This window comes from Chlorocebus sabaeus, chromosome 11 (assembly GCF_047675955.1).
Source record: "Chlorocebus sabaeus isolate Y175 chromosome 11, mChlSab1.0.hap1, whole genome shotgun sequence".
In the NCBI taxonomy this organism is placed as follows: domain Eukaryota; kingdom Metazoa; phylum Chordata; class Mammalia; order Primates; family Cercopithecidae; genus Chlorocebus; species Chlorocebus sabaeus.
This window is the reverse complement of record NC_132914.1, coordinates 66,999,614-67,025,165: the sequence shown is the minus strand read 5'-3', so window position 1 is coordinate 67,025,165 and position 25,552 is coordinate 66,999,614. Positions and strand designations below refer to the sequence as shown.

The window sequence follows — 25,552 nt, the reverse complement described above, 5'->3', positions numbered from 1 at the left end:
TATTTAAAAGCACTAACTACTAGTTTGGGGAGGATAGAAGATCTAGAAATTTAAAGCACAGAGTGTTGGAAGTCTGTGGAACTTCCAAAAGTATAATTTGCACAAGAGGAAAATGTGCCATCAAGTTGCTAAAAATCAATTTATACACTATTCTTCTGGAAACAGGAAACAGACATATGCCTGCTGGTCTACTATTCAGCCTAATTTTGAAAGGGATCTGGTAAGGTGGCTTTAAGTATCAACTTTTAAAATAATAAGTGTTTCTTTTTTTAACTTGTAAGTTCAGGAGTACACGTGCAGGGTGTGCAGGTTTATTAAATAGGTAAACATGGGTCATGAGGGTTTGTTGTATGTATTATTTCATCACCCAGGTATTAAGCCTAGTATCCACTATTCTTCCTGATCTTTTCCCTCTTCCCATCCTCCACCCTTCCATAGGCAGCAGTGTGTGTTGCTCCCTTCTATGCGTCCATGTGTTCTCATGGAACACATAAGCTCCCACTTATAAGTGAGAACCCACGGCATTTGGTTTTCTGTTCCTACATTAGTTTGCTAAGGATAATGGCCTCCAGCTCCAGCCATGTCCCTGCAAAGGACATGATCTCGTTCTTTTTTATGGCTGTATAGTATTCCATGGTGTATAGTGTTTCTTAAAAGATCTCATTTCTAAGCCATTTTGTAAACTAGACACACCTAATATATTTTTAGTTAAGCCAGGATTCAATGCGAATAGACCTTTGACCTCCAACTCCATTTTTTTTTCAAACATGCTACACTACATTAATAAATCTCTATAACTCTGGTCCCAAGATTTCAAATCCTTGTTTGCCATTTTCATGTGACGATGTCAGCATGTTTAAATCTAGACCTATAATCTTCCACAAACCAAAGCCTTTTCTATTAATTTCCACAATCACTTCAAATCAGTCTTCCAGTCAGACATCTCTAACTCCTTTCTCCTTTACCCATCACCCCACCCCAATCTAACTTTTCTTTCTTAAAATCTGTCACATCTTCCCTTTCCTCTCCATACACTCACCATCCTTTGAACACACTTTGATTTCTTGTTTCTAGGTCTTCAATTGTATATACTGCTCTTTATCCAAATTACTCTTATGCTTCAAAAACCTAAATCAAATCTCCCTCCTTTCAAGAAGAGTACCTAATCATAGTTTGAATAATCTTGTCTTCCTCAAAATTCCTACAGTGCTGTGAATAATCTTGTCTTCCTCAAAATTCCTACAGCGCTGTGTGACTCAATTAGTCATTCTCTTCACACTGTAGCTCACACGAGCCACGGCCAGAGTCACACTTCACATAGTTTTTTTCCATATGATATGCATCACCTTGGTTTCTGGCCCCATTCCCACAAGCACAACATCCTTAAACTTTGTACACTGTTCTCTAAATCTAATTATTTTACTAAAGATACTTTAAATGCACTTTAATTTGATATCCCCATTTGTTATCATTTGATGATATTTGCACATATATGTGTGATATATAATGCAAGTACAAATTTTAAATTCTACAATAAAACCAGTTGTATGCTATATTTAAAATGAGGCATGACACAGACCTTAAACATATGAAAACTGCTATGATTAAATTTAGTTCTCCATATTTGGGGTGGAAGGATCAGAATAAAAATACTTGGGTGTTTGTAGAATTTAAGAATGTAAATTCTTTCCCTAAAATTCAGAGGCCACTGTTACACAGGTGTGGCTTGAGGGAGCGAGGTGGACGTGTGGCTCACAGAACAAATATATGACTAGGAACCCTCCAACAAATGATCACCTAAATAACAACATTCTGTAATCTTGCTGAGAATGTAACGCGCATAACGGAATAGAAACAAGCACACAGTTCCTACAACAGCTTCAACACAGACCTATTAGTTCATCTCAACCACTCTTTTCCTTTTCTGGCTTCAAAATCACCCTGACAGCAGTCAGTTACACTTTCTATGAGCTCTCTCAGGCTTTCTAGTCCCCTATATTGATCTGGCTCTATGTACTTAATAAGCATCTTTCTCAAAAGCTTTCCGAGTCATTTTTTAAACAGAAGCCAAGACACAATTATGCCATGGTTTTAGGCAAAACCTTTCACCGTTGCCAGATGTTTTAAGCACTGTTGGTTTCAGTCATTCCTCCTCATAGGACTGGATGGAAAAAGGCTGCCCTGCTATGAAATGTGGGAGTCTTATCTCTGAAGATTTATAATTCTCAAGTAAGACTCACATATGAAAGACAAAACTGATTATTTATTAAAGTGAGAATCCTTTATAAACACAATATAAAAGGAGAAATCTCATCAAGTCTTTTTGGTACACTGTTTTCATGATTGCTAAGACTTACTCTAACTCAGTATCTTCCCAAACTATTTTTGATGGTCACCCTCAGACAGAAGTATTTTATACAGAAACCCAGGACACATGGCTATACATATACATGTAATAAATAAAAATTCTGCTTATGACCCACTAAACTGATTTCACAATCCACTAATAGGTCACAATACGAGGTTAAAAACAAAAACAAAACTCAGGTTTCTATCTCTCGTTTACCTGGATCCATATATGTATATTATTGTATTGGGTTGGTGCAAAAGTAATCGTGCTTGTTGCCATTGAAAGTAATGGCAACAAGCACGATTACTTTTGCACCAACCCATAATTAAAAAGGCTCTCCTTTAACGCTAAAGCTGAAATACTGTATTCCACACTGTCTCAGGAATTCGTCTTTGGGCTACACAGTCACTTAAGAGAAATCTGAGGGAGATATAACTACATTTAAAACCAGAAAAACTAAATAACTGCAACCCATAACATTTCAAAAACTCAGTCACTTTCACAATTCATGCATGTAAAAACCTACTTTGGTCCTCCGCATTCAACCGCAGAAGCTTTCACAAACCGGATAGGTTGTAATCCCACTGGTTCAATGCTTAGAGTATTGTTTTCCACAGCCTCCAGAACAGCTGAAGCCAACTTAAAAAAAAAGAAAAAGTACTAGATGCTATACTGGCAGAAAAATATCAAAATTGTATTCTACAGTAAACTAATTTTACAAATTATTCTTCTCCCAAGTTCCACTAGCTTGGCTTTAGCAAATGAAAATGGAAGAAATCAGATAATTTTCATTTGATTTATTTTATAATCCAAACACTGTTATGAAAGGCAATTCACTTATGGTGAAATAACTTTCCTCATTACTTGGATGAGCATTAAAGGCATTAATTCCAGTCTCTGTTCACTCCTTACCCATGATTAATATCCACTGTTAATGCCACTTCAAAATGAATATCCTGAAGCTTTATTCTGCTAAATGTATACAATATTTTTAAACACTGGTCATTTATACCACAGCAATATATATTAATTAGCTGCATATTCTCTGAATTTGTATTTTTGTGCATAAGAGTGAGTCTACAAAAGAATTAGCTGAATTATGAAATATTAAATGCCAGGATAAAGATGGCAGCAACTGATACAAGATGAAACAGGAAAACTTCTTTAGTCTGGCAAGGTTCCTAATACTGAATGGCCTACCTGAAACCAGACACAGAGCCACAATGAACAACACATATTCATATCAAAAGTGTGAAAAATGCTCATCTTAACTTCTCCTGATAAGTAACATTACAATTAAATTCTTGAAAGACTTAACATAAAAGTCTTAGGATTAAATTTCTTATACTTTAATTGACAGGATATTTCTAGACAAACCTTTCACATGTAAGAATAAATTTAAATTATAGCTTTACATTTTTGTACTGCCTTATTTTTCTAAGGTTTTTATCTCTACTTAATTCACTTCATTTTATCCTTTTAACAATCCTGTGGCACAGGCAAAGAAGGCATTACTTTTCCTGTTTTAAAGATTAAAAAAATAAGATTTTTAAATCATGCACAGATAGACACAACAAATGCCTTTAACAGAGTGTGTAAAGAACTTCCCTTACATTGAACCTCGGACAGTAAATCAAGAAACAAGTCCTATCCCCCATACCTATTTAATACCTGACACCAATGCAGTACACATTTTAGTGTGAATGATCCTCTGCTCATATAAGGAAAGATGTTCAGTAACTAAATGCCGAGAAATTATCATGATTCTAGTACAGAATGGCAAAAATAGTAAAACATGACATTTTATAATAACTTATTTATGTAGGAGATATTAAAATATGTAATATGATTCAGTTTAAAAGAAGTACAGAAACAACTATAACGAAGTCCTACTAAAATGAAAACAAATTACCTCGCTTTTTGAGAATGTTAAACATGGAAAGATATCTTCCTGGTAGATTTTGTCTAAGAAAGGACACGTCCTGTCCATTGTGGGCTCATCCTTCCACAATCGAAACTCATTATACAAGGATAAGTCAGCCTAACAGGCAAACCAAAGGAAAACACAAAAACATGTTTTAAAAAGTATAAACATAAAAACCACTTTATAAAACCAAAACTAATTTAAACATCTCACGGAAAAACAATGCTCTTTATTTAAAATAATAAATTGAACCACTCTTGATTAGTTATATAATACCTAGTAGCAGTTTTCCTTTTTAAAAAATGACTCTCAAATAACCAAGTAGCTTTTCTCCATGCATCATCTGCTACCATGTTCAATAACACTACTATTATCCTCACCCTGAGCTCCTTCTCCCATCCCCACCAAAAATGCTGGAGTTCCTCTTAAGACACAGGTGGCACACTATTCAGAATATAATAAATGATGACAAGTCTTTTCTGAAAACAATAAAAAGGTAATTTGGAACCTAATTAATTATAGTGTCTGAATAAACTGAGGCTGACTGAACTGTGAAACCTAACTTGGGATCAAAAATGACACAGTTCTACTATAACTTGAAGGCATTCCCAAAAGAATTGTCAAAATGTTACTGCATAAGCAACAGGATTTTAAAAAACAACACGTAAAGTCTTCTAAACTGCCTACCTTAAAATACAACATTTATTTAGATATTTTTGACATATTTTTGGTATCCAGTAACTACCACCTTAGGCATCAATAATAATCCACTGCTGGCACCTGCCTTCCTATTCACTCCTCTAGCTGTCCCTCTCTTTCCTACCTCCCTAATAAATTTTCCCCAAGTATTCTTCCCTACAGCTTCTCAGATTCCCTCAGTCCAGCTCAATAACATCTGCTGGAATACAAACTTGCATTGACATCAGTCACCCAAACTAGAGCAGTCTCCACCGTCCTACAGTGCTAAGCTGCTCTTGTCCACCAGCACTGGATACACCATAAATGATGCACTGACTATAGCTACAGACTGCCTCTAGGATAGCTCAATCAGACGTGCAAGTAGTCTACAAGAACGTAAGAGCTGAGTGTAGCTAAGCCTTCCTACAGACTTCCTTTCAAGGTGTATAAAGGCAATCTCCATGTGAATTTTCTTTTCAATCCAATTCATAAATTCCTTGAATCAAAGCAAAAGCAGTAGGATAAATAATATTAGCATATAAGCAATACTTACATTTTCAAATGCATTTTCTTTGTAAAGTTACTGAGAAAAAGGACATAAACCTCAAAGCAGGTAAGTGGTATTCTAAGGAAAGATTCTAGTTTAAAGGCTGTAATTTAAACCATTTATTAAGAGCTGACTCTGCCAGGAACCACTCTAAGCACTTTACAAACATTTAATCCTCACAACTGTACAAGACAGATATTATGATCGCCATTTGTAACTTGCCCAAGATTGCATAGCAAGAAAACACTGAAGTCCAAATTCAAATCTAAGTGGCTTGATCCCAAAGCCTTGCACTGGGCTTGTATGCCTGCATGCAGGAATGTGTATTTTAAATGTCTACAGAAGACATGTTGCTAATGTCATAACTGAGTGCCCCCATCATATTTTCTACAAAAACATGGACATGCTTCATTTTCTTCCAGATCGTTACGTATTCTTCTAAGACTTACATAGGCCAAATTTATGTAATTCCTTTGCCTAGTAAGACTTTTTGACAAGTTTTTCACAAAACATTAGAATATAACACATACCTGGAAAGCAAAGGTTATTATTTTGAAGTTATATGCTGCCTACACACGTTTTAAGGGATTTCAAAAACTAAAATGAACCTTTACCATGTTCCATGAGAAGACATTTAAATTTTGTTAGTGTCAATGGGGGGAAAAGTACATAATTACTTACACATACTGAGTAAGAAACAGCAAAAATACAAGTTGTACCAGGCAATTAAAATTGCTATTTAAATTCCAAGGAATTAGAATTAAAGTTACGACAAAAAAAGTTTCTTAAATACTTCACAGAAACCAATGTGAATTTTGGATTTGGTTACATTCATATTTAACCAAGTATTGAACTTCTCTCTTAGCAGCATCTTTCTTATTAATAATTAGTCAAAATGCAATTCAATTACAACAGGTTAACAACATTGGTTGTTCCATTTAATAAACTCCTGACTTCCATACAAAAATTTAACAAGCACACACAGGATTAATGATGAACTTGAATTCAACAATGTAAAAGATGGCTTCTAAGAAGAAATGGGAAAGCTTCATAAATTATTGATCAATCCTCTTAGAAATGCTTTCTCACAGTATACAATGATTAAAAACAATTTTTACTCTAAACAGCTCAAAATATTTATATATTATTTCAGTTATCTTTATTACATATCTTTTAAAATAAGACTATTATTATTATTATTATTATTGTTGTTATTATTATTATTTTGAGACACAATTTCACTCTTGTTGCCCAGGCTAGAGTGCAATGGTGCAATCTCGGCTCAATGCAACCTCCGCCTCCCAGGTTCAAGTGATTCTCCTGCCTCAACCTTCCGAGCAGCTGGGATTACAGGCATGTACCACCACGCCTGGCTAATTTAGTATTTTTAGTACAGACAGGGTTTCTCCATGTTGGTCAGGCTGGTCTCGAACTCCCAACCTCAGGTGATCCTCCGGCCTCAGCCTCCCAAAGTGCTGGGATTACAGGCATGAGCCACCGCGCCCGGCCCATTATTTCGTTTTAAATTTTTAATTATTATGGATACATGATAATGGTAGCCTTACATAGTTGTAAGTGTCTGAATAACTGAGACTGGCTGAACTGTGAAACCTAATTTGGGATCAAAAATGATACTAATTGTTCCACTATAACTTGAAATTTCACTTAGCAAAATGTCTTCCAGCCTTACGTAGTTGTAAGGCTACCATTATTTCTATGTTTTGTTGCTTAATTATCCGAATTAACTCTAGGACTCCTTTGTGATATAGAATTCTCTCTCTGAATTTAAATAAAAGTAATGTATTGATCTTTAAGAAAATCATCTTATTTTCACATATTTCTTATATTCATACTTTGTAAGTGCACTCTAGCAATAAATGTTGACTAGCCAGATCATTAAAGCCACCCACTCTCCTCTAGACAACACATGACAGTTTCCTCCCTTAATGAAATATTGAGATTAAGAAACTTACCAAGTTTCTAGCAGGTACTCCAAGGTCAGCCAGGTAGAAAATGGAACTGACGAATCCCTGAAAGCAGTCAGCTCTAGATAAAGCCTCCCCCATCTTAATACTGCATATTTTGTACTAAAAATTTTGCTGGTAAAAATGATAACTGACACCTCAGTGATGAGAATTAACAAGTATCAACAGAGTCAGAGGGGACAGTCCTTGACGAGTTACCTCTTTGCAGTCTTTTACAATTGGCTGTATCACACTGAGGTCCTGATGACTGCCACTCATAGCACTGCTTGTGCTTTTATTTCTTGTATGCCCCTTTTTAAAAGGTGTCTTTCCACCTGGCAAAGGCTCCTGCGTAGGTGATGTTGGAGAACTGGACAATACAAGTGTCTTCAATGCAGCTACTTCAGCTTGAAGTACATCAATCTTGGAAAGAAATCAACATAGTCACATACATTAAATATGTTTCATGACAAATGCAGCTAAATATTAGCAATCTGGTCAGAACACTTTCAAAGATGAAAAGTAAGTTTAATCTGTATTTCCTGAGGAGTAATAAAGATAAACTAAAATCAAGTTTTTCGATGTTTCCATATGGTTTGGATTCATCTATTATTCACAATGTCAAATCAAATTTTGAAAATTACCAAAATAGCTAACATTTATGTGAAATTTCAAAATCTTCAAAATAAAATAGCTTATGACTAGTTGTAGAAGTTCACTCCTAAAACAGTTAAATCTAATAACATTTAGGTGGCTTTGCTCAGTGAATTTAAAAACTAAGTATTAACATTAAATTGTGATTCTATAATCCTTTGGATAATTCATGTGATTTACAAGGCTTTAAATCATTTGGTTCTCATATAAATGGACACCAAATGTTTACTATTAATTATATCTACATAGCAGCTATTTTCTTCTATTTTTCTGTAGTTTCCAAATTGAAAACAAGCACTACTTTACAATCAGAATAAAATCCAACAGATGTTAAGGTATCTTTAAAACCATCACCACTATTTTATACTATTAAGAGCAGCAAAAACTTACTTTTCCTTGTGCTTCTTTTAGCTGTTTTTCTGCTGTTGCCTGCTTGATATTTGCTTCTCTCACCATTTTATGAGCTTCCTGAAAAAGTTAACATCTCATATTTTAGAAACAAAGTAGCATTTGTTTTCAAAAAGCTTTTGCCAAGTGTATATGATTGAAGCAAACACATACTACCAAAATTTAGCCTGAAAATAAGTACTCAATATCAACTATGGAAGCAGCAGTTGACAACAGAGAGACAACTATGAGGCATTAGGAATAGGTGCCTTCTTTTAGGACCTATTACCACTGAGGCAGCCAAGTTGAGATCAATCATCCTGATTAATGCTTGCGTAAGGACTGTAAATGTGCTGAAGGCAAACAATGACCAACATGTCAAAGCCAACTCCTTTGCAGTCAGCTTTTTATAATGTGGTCACTATATATGTTCTTATTAGTCATAGCAAGGACATACAGGAGGGACAAGTTAAAACATTAATACACCAATAATGTTGCAGTTTACAGTAATGACAGTTAAGAAGCCTTAGAGCTTTTAATAAAAAGATTCACAAAATTATATTAAGTGACGATTTTGTGCAGAGCAACCTAAAAAGGCAAATCAGAGTTTACCCTTTAATAGATTTTTAATCTTCGAGTACTACAAATATGAAACTCTAGGTATTTAATTCATTTTATTCATATATTGTTTATCCATGAGACATTTAGTCATGTCATCTCCTCGTGAGGTACTGCTCCAGATGCTGATTACATTCTGGGAAAGGACAAAGTCCCTGCTCTTAAGGAGCTTACATTCTGATTAATCAAATAAAATATCAGAGTAAGAATTGCGGGTTTTATTCTAAATGCAATATGAAGCCTTACGGTTTTTTTAAGGAAGCCTTACAGTTTTGTTAAGGAAGACATGACCTTTTTATTTTTAAAAGATTATGCCCTTGTATAGAATAATCCCTATAAGGGATTAAGAATGGTCTGGAAGCATATATATAGGGTGCTTGAGATAGTGCCCTGGGATTTAAGAATTTACATTTTAAAACTTCAATTTACAATTTATCAGAGGAAGGAAGGAAATGAGCTTCAGAGATAGTTAATGAATAGTTTGACAATGGCACCCTCACTAGGTCTATCAAAATGCACAGAGGTAGAATGGAAAGATGGAAGTTCTTTACATCAGAGTTTGACTGTTTCCCATTTGTTCATTTGCTTTTACAGTACTGTAATGATCGCAGTTTGTGTGTGCCCATGAATGTGAATTTGCAGCTTATATTAGTTTAAATAGGAGAATCTTTACTATCAATGATTTACAACAAAATGATATTAACCATGAAGATATTCCATGCACTATTATTCTGGCTATCTTGGCAAAGTCCTTAAGAGCTGTCAAATTTAATGAGTTAAATAGTCTCCTTTTAAAAGTAACAATTGTTTCAGATTTGCTGAATTTTTCTGGGATAAGTGGCTGTCAACAGAAGACTATTTGGTGATGTTTTAAAAATAATAAACACAGCTAATCTGACCCTTCAAGATAAGTAACAATTTAACTTTAAATGCAAAAGTAATTCACACTATGGAGAGAATAGTTGACTAAATTTTTGGAAATGGACTCTGCTTTCATTAATAGTGGATTATACAGTTTGGACCAAACCTCCAACGGAGAATGATTAGAAAAGCTAGACAAGTTTTTTGTTTGTTTTTAAAATATATTTGAAGGTATTTGAGAACAAAACAGTGCAGTAAACTTAGAAGTGATGTGAAATTTTAGGTGACTTTTCCACTACATACATAAGGGTTACAGTGAAAAGGTATAACACACATGTAACTGGAGCCCCAAAAGGAAAGATGAGCACTAGACTAGGGCAGGATCAGTTGCTAAAAAGATAACATGCAGAACTTTTACAGAATTTTTTAAAAATTGACAAAAAACATCAAAAGGTAGACTCAAAAAAAATTTGAAAATTTTCCATCACACTGTCCTTCTGAAGCTGAAAATGATATAAGTATCACCTATTCCAGGAGTTGGCAAACTTTTTCTGTAAAGAGTCAAACACTATGTATACATATACAGACTCAGTTGCAACTCCTTAGCTCTGCTGTTGCAATGTGAAAGCAGCCATAGACAATACACAAATTAGTGTTGCTGCTTTAATAAATATGAGCACTGAAACATACATATCATTTTGTTTTTCTTTTAGCATATCCAGCACCTCTAAGTTACCTCTTTTCTGGACGGGAGGTGGTGAGCACACAAGATCTACCTTCTTAGCAAATTTGTCACATACAATATAGTCATGCTGTACATTCGGTCTTCAGAATTTATCTATCCTGCATAACTGACACTGTACCAATGACCAACATCTCCCATTTCTCCCATTTCCCAGCTCCTGACAACCACCAGTCTACTCTGTGCTTCTATGAGCTCGACTGTTTCAGCTTCCACATATAAGTGAGATAATGCAGCATTTGTCTTTCTGTGTCTTGCTTATTTCACTTCCTCCAGGTTCACTCATGTTGTTGCAAAACACAGGATTTCCATCTTCTTTTAAGGCTGAGTGGTATTCATATACACACACATACTCCCCACATTTTCTTTATCCATTCATCAATGGACATGTAACTTATTTCCATAACTTTGCTACTATGAATAATGCTGCAATGAACTCAAGATAGCGATTTTCTTTTGGATATATACCTGGAAGTGGGATTGCTAGATGATTCAGTAGCTTTATTTTTAAATTTTGAGGAGAAACTTCCATACTGTTTTCCATAATGGCTGTACCAATTTACATTCCCACCAATAGCGGACAAGTTCCACTGCTCCACATCCTTGCCAACATTTACTATCTTTTGTATTTTGATAATAGCCATTCTAACCAGTGTGGGATGCTATCTCATTGGGGAGTGATTGGCATTTACCTGATGATTAGTGATGTTGGGTACCTTATCATATACCAGTGGGCCATTTGTATGTCTTCTTAGGAGAAATGTCTAGTTAGGTCCCTAGCCCACCTTTTAATTGGGTTGTTTTTTGCTACTGCATGCCTTACATATTTTGGATATTAACCCCTTATCAGATACACAGTTTGCAAATATGTTTTCCCATTCAGTATGCTGCTTTTTCATTTTGTTGACTGTTTTTTGCTGGGCAGAAGATTTTCAGTTTGATACACTCCCACTTGTCCATTTTGCTTTTGTTGCCTGTGCTTTTGGTGTCACATCCAAAAAAATCACTGCCCAGAACAATGTCAAGAAGCTTTTTCCTTGTTTTTTCTGAGTTTTACAGTTTCAGGTCTTACATGTAAGTCTTTAATCCATTTGAATTGATTTTTCTTTATGGTGTGAGATCAGGGTCTAATTTCATTCATTTGCATGCTGCAATTTTCTCAGCAGCATTTATTGATAAGATTATCTACTCCCCACTAGGTGTCCTTAACATCTTTGTTGAGGGTCAGCTAACCATAAATGTGTCATTTCTGGGCTCTCTCTTTTCTTCCATTGGTCCACATGTCTGTTTTTGTATCAGTGCCATACTGCTTTGACTTCTGTAACTTTGTCATGTACTTTGATATCAGGAAGTGTGATGCATCCAGCTTTATTTTTCTTGCTCAAGATTACTTTGGGGCTGGGCGTGGTGGTTCACACCTGTAATCCCAGCACTTTGGGAGGCTGAGGCAGGTGGCTCACCAGAGGTCAAGAGTTCAAGACCAATCTGGCCAACATGGTGAAAGCCGTTTCTACTAAAAATACAAAAATTATCTGGGCATGGTAGTGCACACCTGTAATCCCAGCTACTCAGGAGGCTGAGGCAGGAGAAATGCTAGAACCCAGGAGGCGGAGGTTGCAGTGAACTGAGATCACACCATTGCACTCCAGCCTAGGCAACAGAACAAGACTCCATCTCAAAAAAAAAAAAAAAACTTTGGCTATTAACGCCTTTTGTAGTTCCATATGAATTTCCTACTTCTGTAAAAAATGCCATTGGGATTTTCATAGGGATTGCATTGTATTTGTAAATCACTTGGGTAGAACAGACATTTTAACAGTATTAATTCTTCCAGCCAATGAACACAAATCTCTTTCCATCCGTGTCTTAACTCCCTTCATGAACTCTATTGTAATTTTCAGTATGCAAGTCTTTTTGCCTCTTTGGTTAGGTTTATTCCTGAGTATTTTATTCTTTTTGATGCTTTTTGACACTGAAATCATGAGACTGTTCTCTTAAATTCCTTTTCAGGTAACTGCTTGTATAGAAACATCATTAATTTTTGTATCCTGCAACTCTATCAAATTCATTTATTAGTTCTAACTTTTTTGGTTGTTGAATCTTTACAATTTTCTACATTTGTGATCATGTCATCTGCACACAGAGATTGTTTTATTTCTTCCTTTCCAATTGGGTTGCCTTTTTTCTTGACTGATTGCTCTAATATTCCAGAACTGTGCTGTACAGAAATGGTGAAGAGTGGGCATCCTTGTCTTATATCAGATCTTAGAGGAAAAGTTTTCAATTTCCCCCATTGATTATGATGTTAGCTATGGGTTTTTCATATATGGTCTTTATTGCCTTAAAGTAAGTTCCTACATCTATTTTGTTGAGAGTTTTAGCATAAATGAATGTGGAATTTTTGTCAAATGTTTTTTCTGTTTCTATTAAGATTATAATGTATATTATCATTCTATTACTGTGGTTTATTACACTAATCGATTTGCCTATGTTGATGCATCCTTGCATCCCAGGGACAAATTCCATTTGGTCATAGTGTATAATCCTTTCAATATGTTACTGAATTTAATTTTCTAACATTTTATTAAGGGTTTCTGCACCTATGTTCATTGGGAATATTGGCCTGTAGTTTTTTCCTTGTGGTACATTTACTGGCTTTGGTATCAGAATGATATTGGCCTCATAAAATGAGTTTGGAAGTGTTTCTTATTCTATTTTTTAAGAGTGTAAAAAGAATTGGCACTGATTTTTCTTTGAATGTTTGGTAGAATTTACCTGTGAAGCCATCTAGTCTTAGGCTTTTTTGTTTCTACTTCTTGATTCCATTTTCTGGAATTTGATTCCAGAAAACTGATTCAGTTTCTAGGAATTTATCTATTTCTTCTAGATTATCCATTTGACTAGCATGTGGTTCATAAAAGTCACTTATGATCCTTTTTATTTCTGAAGCATCCATTGTAATACTTCCTCTTTCATTTCTGATTTGAGTCCTCTCTTTTCTTAGTTTGTCTTGCTAACGGTTATTTTTTTCAAAAAACAAACTCAGGTTTTCTTAATATTTTCTATTATTTTCCTATTCTCTATTTCTACTCTGATCTTTGTTATTCCTTTCCCTCTGCTAAGTTTGGACTTACTTTGTTCTCCTTCTAATTCCTTGAGGCATAAAGTTAGGTTGTTTGATACTGTTCTTCTTTTTTAATGTAGGCCTTTATCCCTCTTAGTATCCTTTTTCTGCATCTCATAAGTTATGGTACGTCGTGTTTTCAGTTTCATTTGTCTCAAGAAACTTTTCAAGTTCCCTTTTGATTTTTTCTTTGACTCAAAGGTTGTTCAAAAGGATACCATTGTTTAGTTTCCACATATTTGAGTTTTCCTGTTTTCTTACTATTATTGATTCCTAATTGAATTCCATTTTGAGTGGAAGAGATTCTTAGAATGATTTTGATCTTCTTAAATTTGAGACCTGTTTTGTGATTTAACATGAACTATACTGGAGAATGTTTCATGTGCACCTGAGAAGAATGTATATTCTTTTGCTGTTGTGTTAAAAGTTCCATATGTATCTGTTAGATCCATTTGGTCTATAGTGTTATGCAGTTCTGCTGTTTCCTTATTAATTTTCTGTCTGAATAATCTACTCATTAGAGAGACTGGGGTATTGAAGTCATCTACTATTAATGTATTGCTGTATCTCCCTTCAGATCTGTCAGTTTGTTTTATACATTTACGTGCTTTGATGTCAGGTGCATATATACAGTTATGCACCACATAACATTTCAGTGAACAATGGATTGCATACATGACAGTGATCCCATAAAATTATACCATATTTATTTTTACTTTACCTTTTCTATGTTTAGATACATAAATATTTATCACTGTGTCACAAGTGCCTACAGTGTTCAGTATAGTAACATGCTGTACAGGTTTGTAGCCCAGGAGCAATAAGCAAAATCATATAGCCAAGGTGAGCCAAGGTGTGTAACAGGTTGTACCACATCTAGGTCTGTGTAAGTATACTCTACCGATGTTTGCATGATGAAATCTCATAATGACAAAATAATGATTTAAAATAGGGAAAGATGTATTTCTTATATTAGACCAACAGATGTGTGAGTTACCAGCAGTATTAGATCTACTTTTGAAAACGGAACTTAGACCAGACCTTCACCTGGATTATAAACTGTCAAAACAAGATTTTCTAAAATAAAGTAACATATTCAATCACAATCCTCCAAGTACATATAAAACATGCGTGTGTATAACTGTTTTAATGAGAATAAAATATTTTTGTACCATAACAAAAATTTTAAGCATTTTTATTATCTTTTAAAACGTGTATTTACAACGTATGTTAACACATTAGTATGTCCGTTAGCAAGTGTGTATAATTTATAAATACGTATATATGTTCATATAGAACACTGCCTATATGTGCCTAGCACATAGGGAACTCTCAATAAATATTAGGTATCTTCATCATAATGGAGGTAACATGCTCAAAATTTTCTTGTACTGATCAGGTACAGGTTCAAAAAGTTTGGCATCTATTGATTTAGCTAACAAATGATGGTGGCTTGAAAGGTGATGTGTTCTATGTCCTGGAGGTAGCATCAAAAGACTTAACTGATCATTTGAGTGTGGAATGAAGAAATAAGAGGTCCCAGTGATGACTTCTTTTCTGTGGTTTGAGACAAACAGAAATACCATTTATGATTTTCACAGCAGATAAAGCAAGAGTTAGGATCATGAATATGAGTGCCTGCATTGCTCATTAGCCTCTCTATGCCTCACTTTTCTTCTCAGATAAAATGATAATAATCTGCCCTATATGCATCATAGTACTGTCAAGAGAAAGCTAGACATATCATAAACATTTACTAAAACTGGCTTATAAAACACACTTCTTAAGACTACTTTTTTTCTCCATGTGAGATGTAGACTGCTTTGTATTCTTTCAACTGACTTAATTTTATATTATCTCAAAATTGGAGGTGTTAGAAGAAAAACATAACTTTTGAGGTTTGTTCAGTATTTGATACTTTTGAAACTCAACTTTGTTATATGCAAAGTATAATTATATTGAAGACTAGGATAATAGACTCCTAATTTGAATATACATGTCAGGCTTACCAAAACTGTGCATATTGAGTTTATTCAGAATAATCTTTAATTCTTAAAAAGTTATGCACACATACCCACACACACATATAAAGTGCAAAAAAAGTATCTTTTCATAAGACAATGGTAAACAGATCATGAAGGCACAATTAAGACCAAAGAAAAACTTTTGAGCACTTTTTCCAAGATTCATAAATAATTGGTTCGAATACAACTTTCTTCATTACCAAAATCATCTTTAATCAATGTACTTTATTTTCCAGAAAGTAGCCACAGTGTCAATGCTAATAGCCACCATTGGGTTGGAAAAGGTTAGAGACTCCAAACTATATTTTTTAGATATGCTTTTTCACTAATTGCATAAGCTGCATTTCTGGTCCTTCACATCCTGCTACTTATAGGGAGAAGTTTCTTTCTGTTTTTTTCTCATTCTATTTCATGTAACAGAACATACATACACATGCAGATGGGTGAAACTAAGCAGGGTTGAATTAAATGCAAGTAGTCAGGAAATAAAAATTAACATAAATAGCTCAATATATTTGTTTTACCTAATATCCGTATCACTACAAAATTTTCTTCCAGTCAGACAACACTGGAAGAAAAATCTTACGTTTCTATATAACCTTCTATACAGAAATATAACAAGTCACATAGCTTCTATTCTACCTCTTCAACTTTCCACTCTTCCTATCCTTAAATTTATTCTCCTCTCATCTCCAATAACTAGCTAACTAAGAAAATAAACAAATTAGTTTTAAAATGTTCATGAAAGAAAATGACCCTAAAAAGACAGAGAAGGCGGCAAAGGGGTACGGAGCAGAGAAGGCATGGAAAGTCCTACATATCTAAAGACATTCAGTGCAATGTTACTTGTAATGATAAAAGTTGTGGAACAGGTACCTAGTGGATTATGACTATCATTACAATCAGTGATGGTGCAGTAACATTAAAAATGTTACTTAGAAAAACATAAAATATTAAATTACAACTATGTAAGAATATATATATACACCTGAGACTGTGAAATAGATTATGAATAAAAATAACAAAAGGTGATGGAATTCCCCCCCCCCCGGCCATAAGTTTATTATAATAAAAGTTTTAAGAACAAATCTTTAGGAAAAATATATATATATCGTTAAATGATAATGGCATTAGCCATTCCAGTAACACATCAATGTTATTGTTAAGGAACTTCTCAAGACTCAAGATCTTAACCCAAAGGAGACACTTTATGGCAACAGTTCTTACTCATGAAAGTACTACCCTCACCTCGCCCACCAGGGGTATTTGTATGCTGTCAAAATGATCAGCAGGTGTCACTAGCACTTTTTTGAGCAAAGCCTATTGTGATGGTTAATTGCGTATGTCAACTTGACTGAATCACAGGGTGCTCAAATATGTAGTCAAACATTATCCTGAATGTTTTTGCATAAGAATAACATTTACATTGGTAGACTGAGTAAAGTAGACGTCCCTCTAGAATGTAGGTGACCCTCATCCAATCAGTTGATGACCTGAATAGAACGAAAAAGGGCGATCCTCCCTCAAGGAAGAGATTTTTTTTTCTGCCTTCAGATTCAAACTGAAACATTTGCTCTTCCCAGTTCTCAGACCTTCAAAGTCAGACTGGAAGTGCACTATCAGCCCTCCTGGGCCTCCAGTTTGCTGACTTCCACTACGGCTCCCTGGGACTTGCCAGCCTCCATAACAGCAAGAGTCAACTCCCTATAATAATGCGTGCCTCTGTCCCTCTCTCTCTCTCTATCTCTCTATATATGTATATGTATAGGCTCTGTTTTTCTGGAGAACCCTAATACACCAAGGACACTAAACGTCCTACAATGTCAGTGGCACCCCTATGGAGAAACACTGCGCCAGTTAGGTAGGAACTTTTCCTGGTGGCAGGCTGGATATAAAAAGTATGCCTTTTTACAAGTAGATGTGCCTTCTACCATTTCTCAAACTATCCCATGTAAGATGACTATCTCAGAGTTTGCCCTCTTAGTTGTACAGTCATATGTAGTTAATCTAAAGTAGCCCATAAATACTTGGTAAAATAAAAAATCAATACTAAAATTTGCCTCCTTTCTTTGCACACATACATTTTTAAACAATCTGATACTGGTAGCCCATAGTTGTTTTTTATTTCTTTTCACATCATTTTAAGTTGTAAATTCTACATTGCTTAAAGATTTCTCTTTTGCTTAGAGGACTTATAAATATACATGAAGCTAAGTAAATCTTTTTCAAGATTCCCTCAAAATACAGTTTTGTCAATATATAAAAGTCAAGATGCTGCTGTTGGCCAAGATGTAAATAGACCAACCTCAAATAGACTAGCTGTGAGCTCTTCCAATTCCTGTCCAAGTTGATCTCGCACTTTTGAAAGCCTCTCACATTCTTCATCTTTTAACTTCAGTTCCTAAGAGAAATTGATAATTTTATTTTGGATCTCCACTGTTGGAAGTTAGTTTCAGCAGACTATATAATCTTTACTAATAAAATTATAAAATATGAATACTGTCGCTTCCTACAATGATCACATTGAAAATATTTATCTAGCACCTGCTATGTGGAAGACAATCAGGCAAGTCCAAAATTACAGAAAATCCCAACTAACAAATTAAATTTTCACATTTCTTTCATAAAATATTCAAAAATTAAAACTATATATTATATAATATAAAATATATAAAAATATATATTACAGGTGAAAATAAACAAAAAATGACTTAATTATTTTTTCCTTTAACTTTTTGCTATACATATTTATTTCCATCAAGCAAGGAATTATGCATATTAATTTCAATAAAAATTCACTTTTTTCATGTTTACTTTAAAAGCTATTTACTTACAGGTAACTTCATGTACTATACTGCAATTATCTAAAATACCTGTTAGGAGACTGTAACCATTAAACAATGTAACCAGATATAAATGATGTATATTTGCATTTAAAATGAAGAAAAATGTTAACAAAAATCACATTCTACATTTATATTCATCTCCTCACCAGGTCACATATAGATGTTTTAAAATTCCCTTATTCAGATGTTAAAAATATGCAATTCTGTATGCTTAAGTAGCCCTAACCTTTGAAACACAGGGGGGAAAAAAAATCTAAGCTCCTTACATATTAGTCACAATTAAACTAATAAAATAACGAGTTAGTGGTTTATAATTATGGTGGCACTATAGTCTTTTAATCCCCCAAAGATAATTCCTAAAAACCAGATATATCAACAGGGATATGAGAAGAGCCCAATGAAACTAAGTAAAAGAGAATCTCCATAATTCTCAGAATATTAAGAGAATGTGGATAAATTGCTCACAATGCCTGATCACCAGATGTACAAAAGCAGCAAGAAATTAAAGCTACAACAGAGGTACCCTACAAAGCAACAAAACCCAAAAAACACTAAGAAATACTCCACAAGCACAGCACTCTATCTTTGGAAAAAACTCGGACAGCAAATCTAAGAAATAAATGGAGAGAAAGGAAAAGGTTTTCACAAGCTCCAAGTTGCAGGTGGGTGCAAAACCCTGTAGAGTCAGTCCTATAGGCAGCAAAGAGTGTTATGAAGCTCTAAACCCTCAAGCATCTTAGAGGAGTATGTAAAAAAGAGCCCTCACCAGACAGTCTCACCCTAAGGGGCAAAAATCTCTGAAATCTCAAACAAAACTACAAGATAATGAAGACAGTGAGAAAGAAGGATCAGATATAAAGAGAGAAGGGAGTGGCAAAGTTCCAAAAGGAACAGTTGACAGAAAATACTATAAAGAGAAAATAAGTATCCTCTGATGGGATGCTAAGCATGTAAAGCTCTCAGAAACAGTGCGCTAGAAAAGAAAAACCTTTTTGACCAAGGGTTACCTAAGAGACAAAAGGGGCTACACACATACTCCAATAACAACAGAGGAGAAAGACCTTCAAATGTAAACTGATAAAGCTATCCTGATTTATTCTTTCATAGGAACCTCTTCCTAACAGTCCAGGGAAATCCAGATCATTTAAACATGGGAAACAAAAATATGTAAAGTTATCACAATAATGAAGTTAAATACAAAGCCAAGTCACCTAGAAGGGAAAAAAAAATCAGACTGGAACAAATTTCAATGGCAACATTTATGTTAGAAAACAATGAAGTAACATTTTTAAGATACTCAAAGGAAAAAAATGTGAGCTGAGTATTTTATATCCAGCAAAAGTGTCCTTCAATTATATGACCACAAAGTTATAAAGCTGTAAGACCTCAGAAAATGTCTCTCCTATGAGCTTGCCTGAGTGGACCACAGAATGTTTCAGATTAAAAAACAACAACAACAAAAAAAAAAACAACTGGAGAAGCCGTAACATGACGGACTGGGGTAAGAAGAAAATACAGCTAACTTTAGAACTACAACTAAAAGATGGGAATATCAAGAGAATGAGAAGACATGACACAAATTGGGAAAAAAATATTTGCAAATGACCTATGTGATAAACTACTGTATCCAAAATATACAAACAACATTTAAAATTCAACAGTGAGCAAAGAACAACCCAATCAAAAACTGGGCAAATGACCAAAACAGATACTTCACCAGAGAAGACAGATACACAGATAACAAATAAGCATATGAAAAGATAATCACCGGGCGCGGTGGCTCACACCTGTAATCCCAGCCCTTTGGGAGGCCAAGGCCGGCAGATCACCAGGTCAGGAGATCGAGACCATCCTAGCTAACACAGTGAAACCCCATCTCTACTAAAAATACAAAAAAAATTAGCCGGGCGTGGTGGCGGGCGCCTGTAGTCCCAGCTACTCGGGAGGCTGAGATAGGAGAATGGCATGAACCTGGGAGGCAGTGGAGCTTGCAGTGAGCGGAGATTGTGCCACTGCACTCCAGCCTGGGTGACAGAGCAAGACCCCATCTCAAAAAAGAAAGAAAGAAAGAAAGAAAAGATAATCAACATCATATCTCATTAAGGAACCACAAATTAGAACAATGAGATGGCCGGGTGCAGTGGCTCACGTCTGTAATCCCAGCACTTTGGAAGGCTGAGGCGGGCAGATCACGAGGTCAGGAGTTCGAGACCAGCCTGACAAACATGGTGAAATCCTGTCTCTACTAAAAATACAAAAATTAGCCAGGCATGGTGGCGCGTGTCTGTAATTCCAGCTACTCAGGAGGCTGAGGCAGGAGAATCACTTGAACCCGGGAGGTGGAGGTTGCAGCGAGCCAAGATCACGCCACTGCACTCTAGCCTGGGCGACAGAGCAAGACTCAATCTCATAAAGAAAAAACAAAACAAAAAAAACAATGAGATACCCTACATACCTACTAGAATGGCCAAAACTCAGAACACAAGTTAGTGGTGTTGTAACTGTGATGGCAATATAGTTTTTTAATCCCCCTTTGGGGCATTAAAACTGGTAATATCAAATGCTAAAGAGAATGTGAACCAATAGGAACTTTAACTTATTGCTAGTGACAATGCAAAATGGTAAAGCTACTTTGGAAGATAGTTTGGCAATTTCTTACAAAGCCAACCATACTCTTACCATGGGATCCAGCAATCACACTTGCTGGTATTTGCCTAAATTAGTCAAAAACATGTCCACACAAAAACCTGCAAACACACATTTATAGCAGCTTTATTCACTCATAATTGCCCAAACTTAGAAGCAGCCAAGATGGCCTTCACAAGGTGAATGGATAAACTGTGGTACGTCCACACAGTGGAATATCATTTTGTGCTAAAAGAAAATGAATTAACAAGCCATGAAAAAACATAAAAGAAGATTAAATGCACATTACTAAGTGAAAAAAGCCAATCTGAAAAGGCTACACACTATATGATTCCAACTGTATGACAATCTGGAAAAGGCAGGACTACAGAGATGTTAAAAAGATCAGTGGTTGCCAGGGTTTTTGGGGAGAAACGGATGAGCAGGCAGAGCACAGAGGATTTTTAGATCAGTGAAACTACTCTGTATGATACTATATGGTAGATATATGTCATTACACATTCGTCAAAATCCACAGCATGTACAACACCAAGAATAAATCCTAATGTAAACTATGAACTTTGGGAGACAATGTGTCAATGGAGGTTTATTAATTTTAAGAAATGTACCACTCTGGTAGGGGATGTTAATGGGGGGGGGGGACGTTGTGCGTGTGTGGGGACAGCCAAGTATATGGGGACTTTGTACTTTCAATTCTGCTGTGAACCTAAAACTGCTCTAAAAAATAGTGTCAATTTTTTTAAAATGGAGATAAAACTGACAAAATGGTATAAAAATGATACAAGCTCAAGGGATGTAAAAATAACACATATTATTTTTAAAAACCAAAAAAGTTACAAGAAAGGTAAAACTAAGTGTACTAACTTCTTAAGTATTGCTTGGAAAAAAGAGTTACAACTTGAAGCTCTCAGATAAACCCAAGTACATTTATGAACATAGTGATTGGCATTAAGATAATACTTGTAACTAAAATTAAATGATATAGGAAAAGGGAAGAAACAGTTTAGTATTGTTTATGGCAGGAAAAAAAGGTAGTATATAAAGAACTTTTAAGATATATAAATGTATTTGATTAAAAATAACAAAACAAAAATCAAACCTTCCAAAATACTAATTTAAAAAAAAAAAGACTTAGGAGGAATCAAGCACACTAGTGCCTAAGCAGGAAGTTTCATCTGCCCACTGGCATTGGTCTTGGCAGCAGATCTGAAAGTTACCCTGTAAACTGGCTCCAACCCCTTGGTCACCTAGCCATGGGCCCAGTTTATTGCTGCTTGCACAAAGACCCAGAGGAAGATTTACCCATATCCACAACCCAGGAATGATTTGTCTGTCTTAGCCTCCTTGAAGGACCTGTCAGCCTTTGTCCCAAAGCAGGTCCTAAAGGATCCCACTGTCCACTCTAGCCTCTCTCACTGCAGTCAGGGCAATGTCCCACCTGTGCAGGGAGCTTCTGGGGGAAGCTTGCCTGCCTGGGCTACCCTGGTAAGTTTGCCAGCCTCTGTTCCACAGCAGTGAAGGGGCCCAGACTCGGCTCCAGCCCCTCTCCCTGGTAAACTGTCCCATCCATGCAGGTAATTACTGGGAAGCATGGATGTGGGCCACTGGGGCAAGCTCACCAGCCTCCATCCTACAGCAGAATGTAAGGGGTCCCAGTCTCAGCTCCAGTTCCTTTTGCTACAGTTGGGGAACTATTCCATCTGTGCAGCGAGCTGCTGGGAAACATGCATCTGTCTAGGCAAATGGGACAGGCTTCCAGGTTCGGGTTGTTGGCCAACTTTCTCACAGTCAGGGTACCCCTACCTTGAGTGATCATCAGGTATATCCTGGCTGGAGCACCATGTCATCCTGGAAGCCCTGGGAGACTCGTGGTAAAAATGGGCTTAAGGCGCCCTCTACCGCTGAAATGGCTGCAGTACTCACAGGCTTGACAACAGCCACTCTTAAGATTTCTAGACAGGCCCACTGAAGAAGGATGGGCACAAAGTCACACTGCAAAGACTTGAATAAATAACTAATTTGTTAATAAGCAGACATCAATGTACATCCACAAGCATTAAGAACAATCAGGGAATTATGACCTCACCAAAAAGACAAAGTAAGGTGCCAGTAACAGACCCTAAAAAGATAGAGATGTGTGAACTGTCAGAATAAAAATCAAACTAGCTGTGTTAAGGATCATCAGTGAACTTCAAGAAAATACAGATAAACAATTCAGAAATTTATCAGAAAAATTTAACAGAGACACTGAAATTTAAAAAAATAATAAAAGAAATTTTAAAAAACAGTTCCCTAGCTGGAATGTGCAGTGAAAGCAGTGAAAAATGCAATAGAGAGCTTCAACAACAGAACTGACCAAGCAGAAGAAACAATGAGTAAGCTCAAAGGCAGGATAAGTGAAACACATACAGGTAGAGAAGAAAAAAGAAAAAAAGACTAAAGAGAAATGAAGAAAGCTTACAAGATCTATGGGATATTTATGGGATAGCATCAAAAGAGAAAATGTTTGAGTAATTGGAGTTCAAGAGGGAAAAAAGACAAAGGGGTAGAAGGTGTATCCAAATAAATAATAACAGAATATTTTCAAAACCTGGAGAAAAATAAAATCCAGATAAAGGAAAGTCAAAGATCACTAACCATACTCAACCTAAATAAGACTACCCCAAGGCATATTATAACCAAGCTCTCAAAGATCAAAGACAAGGAGCGGATTCTGAAAGCAGCAAGAGAAAAGCAGCAAGTTACCATATAAAAGAATTCCAATATGCCTGACAGCAGACTTCTCAGCAAGAACCTTGCAGATCAGGAGGAAGTAGAATATATTCAGAGAGCTGAAGGAAAAAACAAACAAAAACACCAAGAATACTGTACCCAGCAGAGCCATCTTTCAGAAATGAAGATTAAAAGTTTCCCAGAAAAACAAAAGCTGAAGGAATTCAGTACCATCAGAACTGTCTTACAAGAAATGCTAAAGGGATTTCTTTAATCTGAAAGAAAAGAATGCTAACATGTAACAAAGAAACTTCTGAAGGTATAAAAATCACTGGCATAAGTCAGTAAACAGACAAATTTAGAATACTCTAATATAGTAATAGTGGTATATTAACCATCCCTATCTTTAATATTAAGACTAAAAAACAAAACTATTAAAAATAATAACTATAATACTTTGAGACAATATACAAAGATATAAATTGTAACATCAAAAATTCAAAATGTGGGAAAAGAATGGAGTTAAGAGTGTACGTTTTTTTTCTTTTCAATCAAAATTAAGTTGTTAGCAGTTTAAAATAACTGGTTATGTTTTTTGTAAGCCTCATGGTAACCACAAAGCAAAATCCTACAATAGATATACTAAAAGCAAAACGCAAGGCATCAAAACATATTACTAGAGAAAATCACTTAACCACAAAGGAAGACAGCCAGAGAGGAAGGAAGGATCTACAAAACAACAATAAAAGAAGTACCAAAATTGCAGAGGTATGTCTTTACTTATTAATAACCTTGAATGTAAATGGATCAAAATTTCTAATAAGAAACAGAGACTGAATGAATTTAAAAAACAAGACCCAACTCTATGCTGCCTACAAGAGACTCAAATCCTTCATAAGGACATACAGAGACTGAAAGGGAAAACATTCAATGCAAATAGAAAAACAAAAGAAAGCAAGAGTAGCTACCTATATTTATATTAGATAAAACAGACTTTAAGCCAAAAATTGTAAAAAGAAACAAGAGTATTATATAATGATAAGGGGGCTGATAAAGAGAACATAATAATTTTAAATATATATTCACCTTACATTGGAGCAAATATTAACAGACCTAAAAGGATAGACTGTCATACAATAACAGGGAATTCAGCACTCACTCCCAGAAACGGAAACAACTCAACGGCAAAAATACAAACAACATAATTTTAAATGGGCAAAAGACCTGAATAAACATTTCTCAAAAGAAGGCATACAAATGGCCAAAAGGTATATGAAAAAATGCTCAGCATCATTAATAATTAAGGGAATGCAAATCAAAACCACCATGAGGTATCATCTCAACCCACTCAGAATGGCTATCATCAAAATGACAAAAAATAACAAACACTGAGGAGGATGTGGAGAAAGGGAATCTTTTATACAGTGTTGGTGGTAATATAAATTAGCACAGCCATTACAGACAACAGTATGGAG

General features: G+C 35.4%; 1 protein-coding gene across 6 annotated transcripts in view; it reads right to left on the bottom strand.

Moving 5' to 3' along the window:
• RAB3IP (RAB3A interacting protein) overlaps positions 1-25,552 on the bottom strand; it is a 64,528-nt gene that overhangs the window by 4,077 nt on the left and 34,899 nt on the right. For 5 of the 6 annotated variants that reach the window (XM_008003996.3, XM_008004001.3, XM_073020945.1 and 2 more), the window contains exons 4-8: positions 18,179-18,274; positions 8,508-8,585; positions 7,683-7,886; positions 4,263-4,391; positions 2,877-2,989 (exon numbers count right to left, since the gene is read on the bottom strand). In XM_008003996.3, coding sequence (XP_008002187.2) covers positions 2,877-2,989; positions 4,263-4,391; positions 7,683-7,886; positions 8,508-8,585; positions 18,179-18,274 — 620 coding nt within the window. The remainder of the gene's footprint in view (positions 1-2,876; positions 2,990-4,262; positions 4,392-7,682; positions 7,887-8,507; positions 8,586-18,178; positions 18,275-25,552) is intronic. The other variant, XM_073020944.1, reaches the window with a different exon arrangement.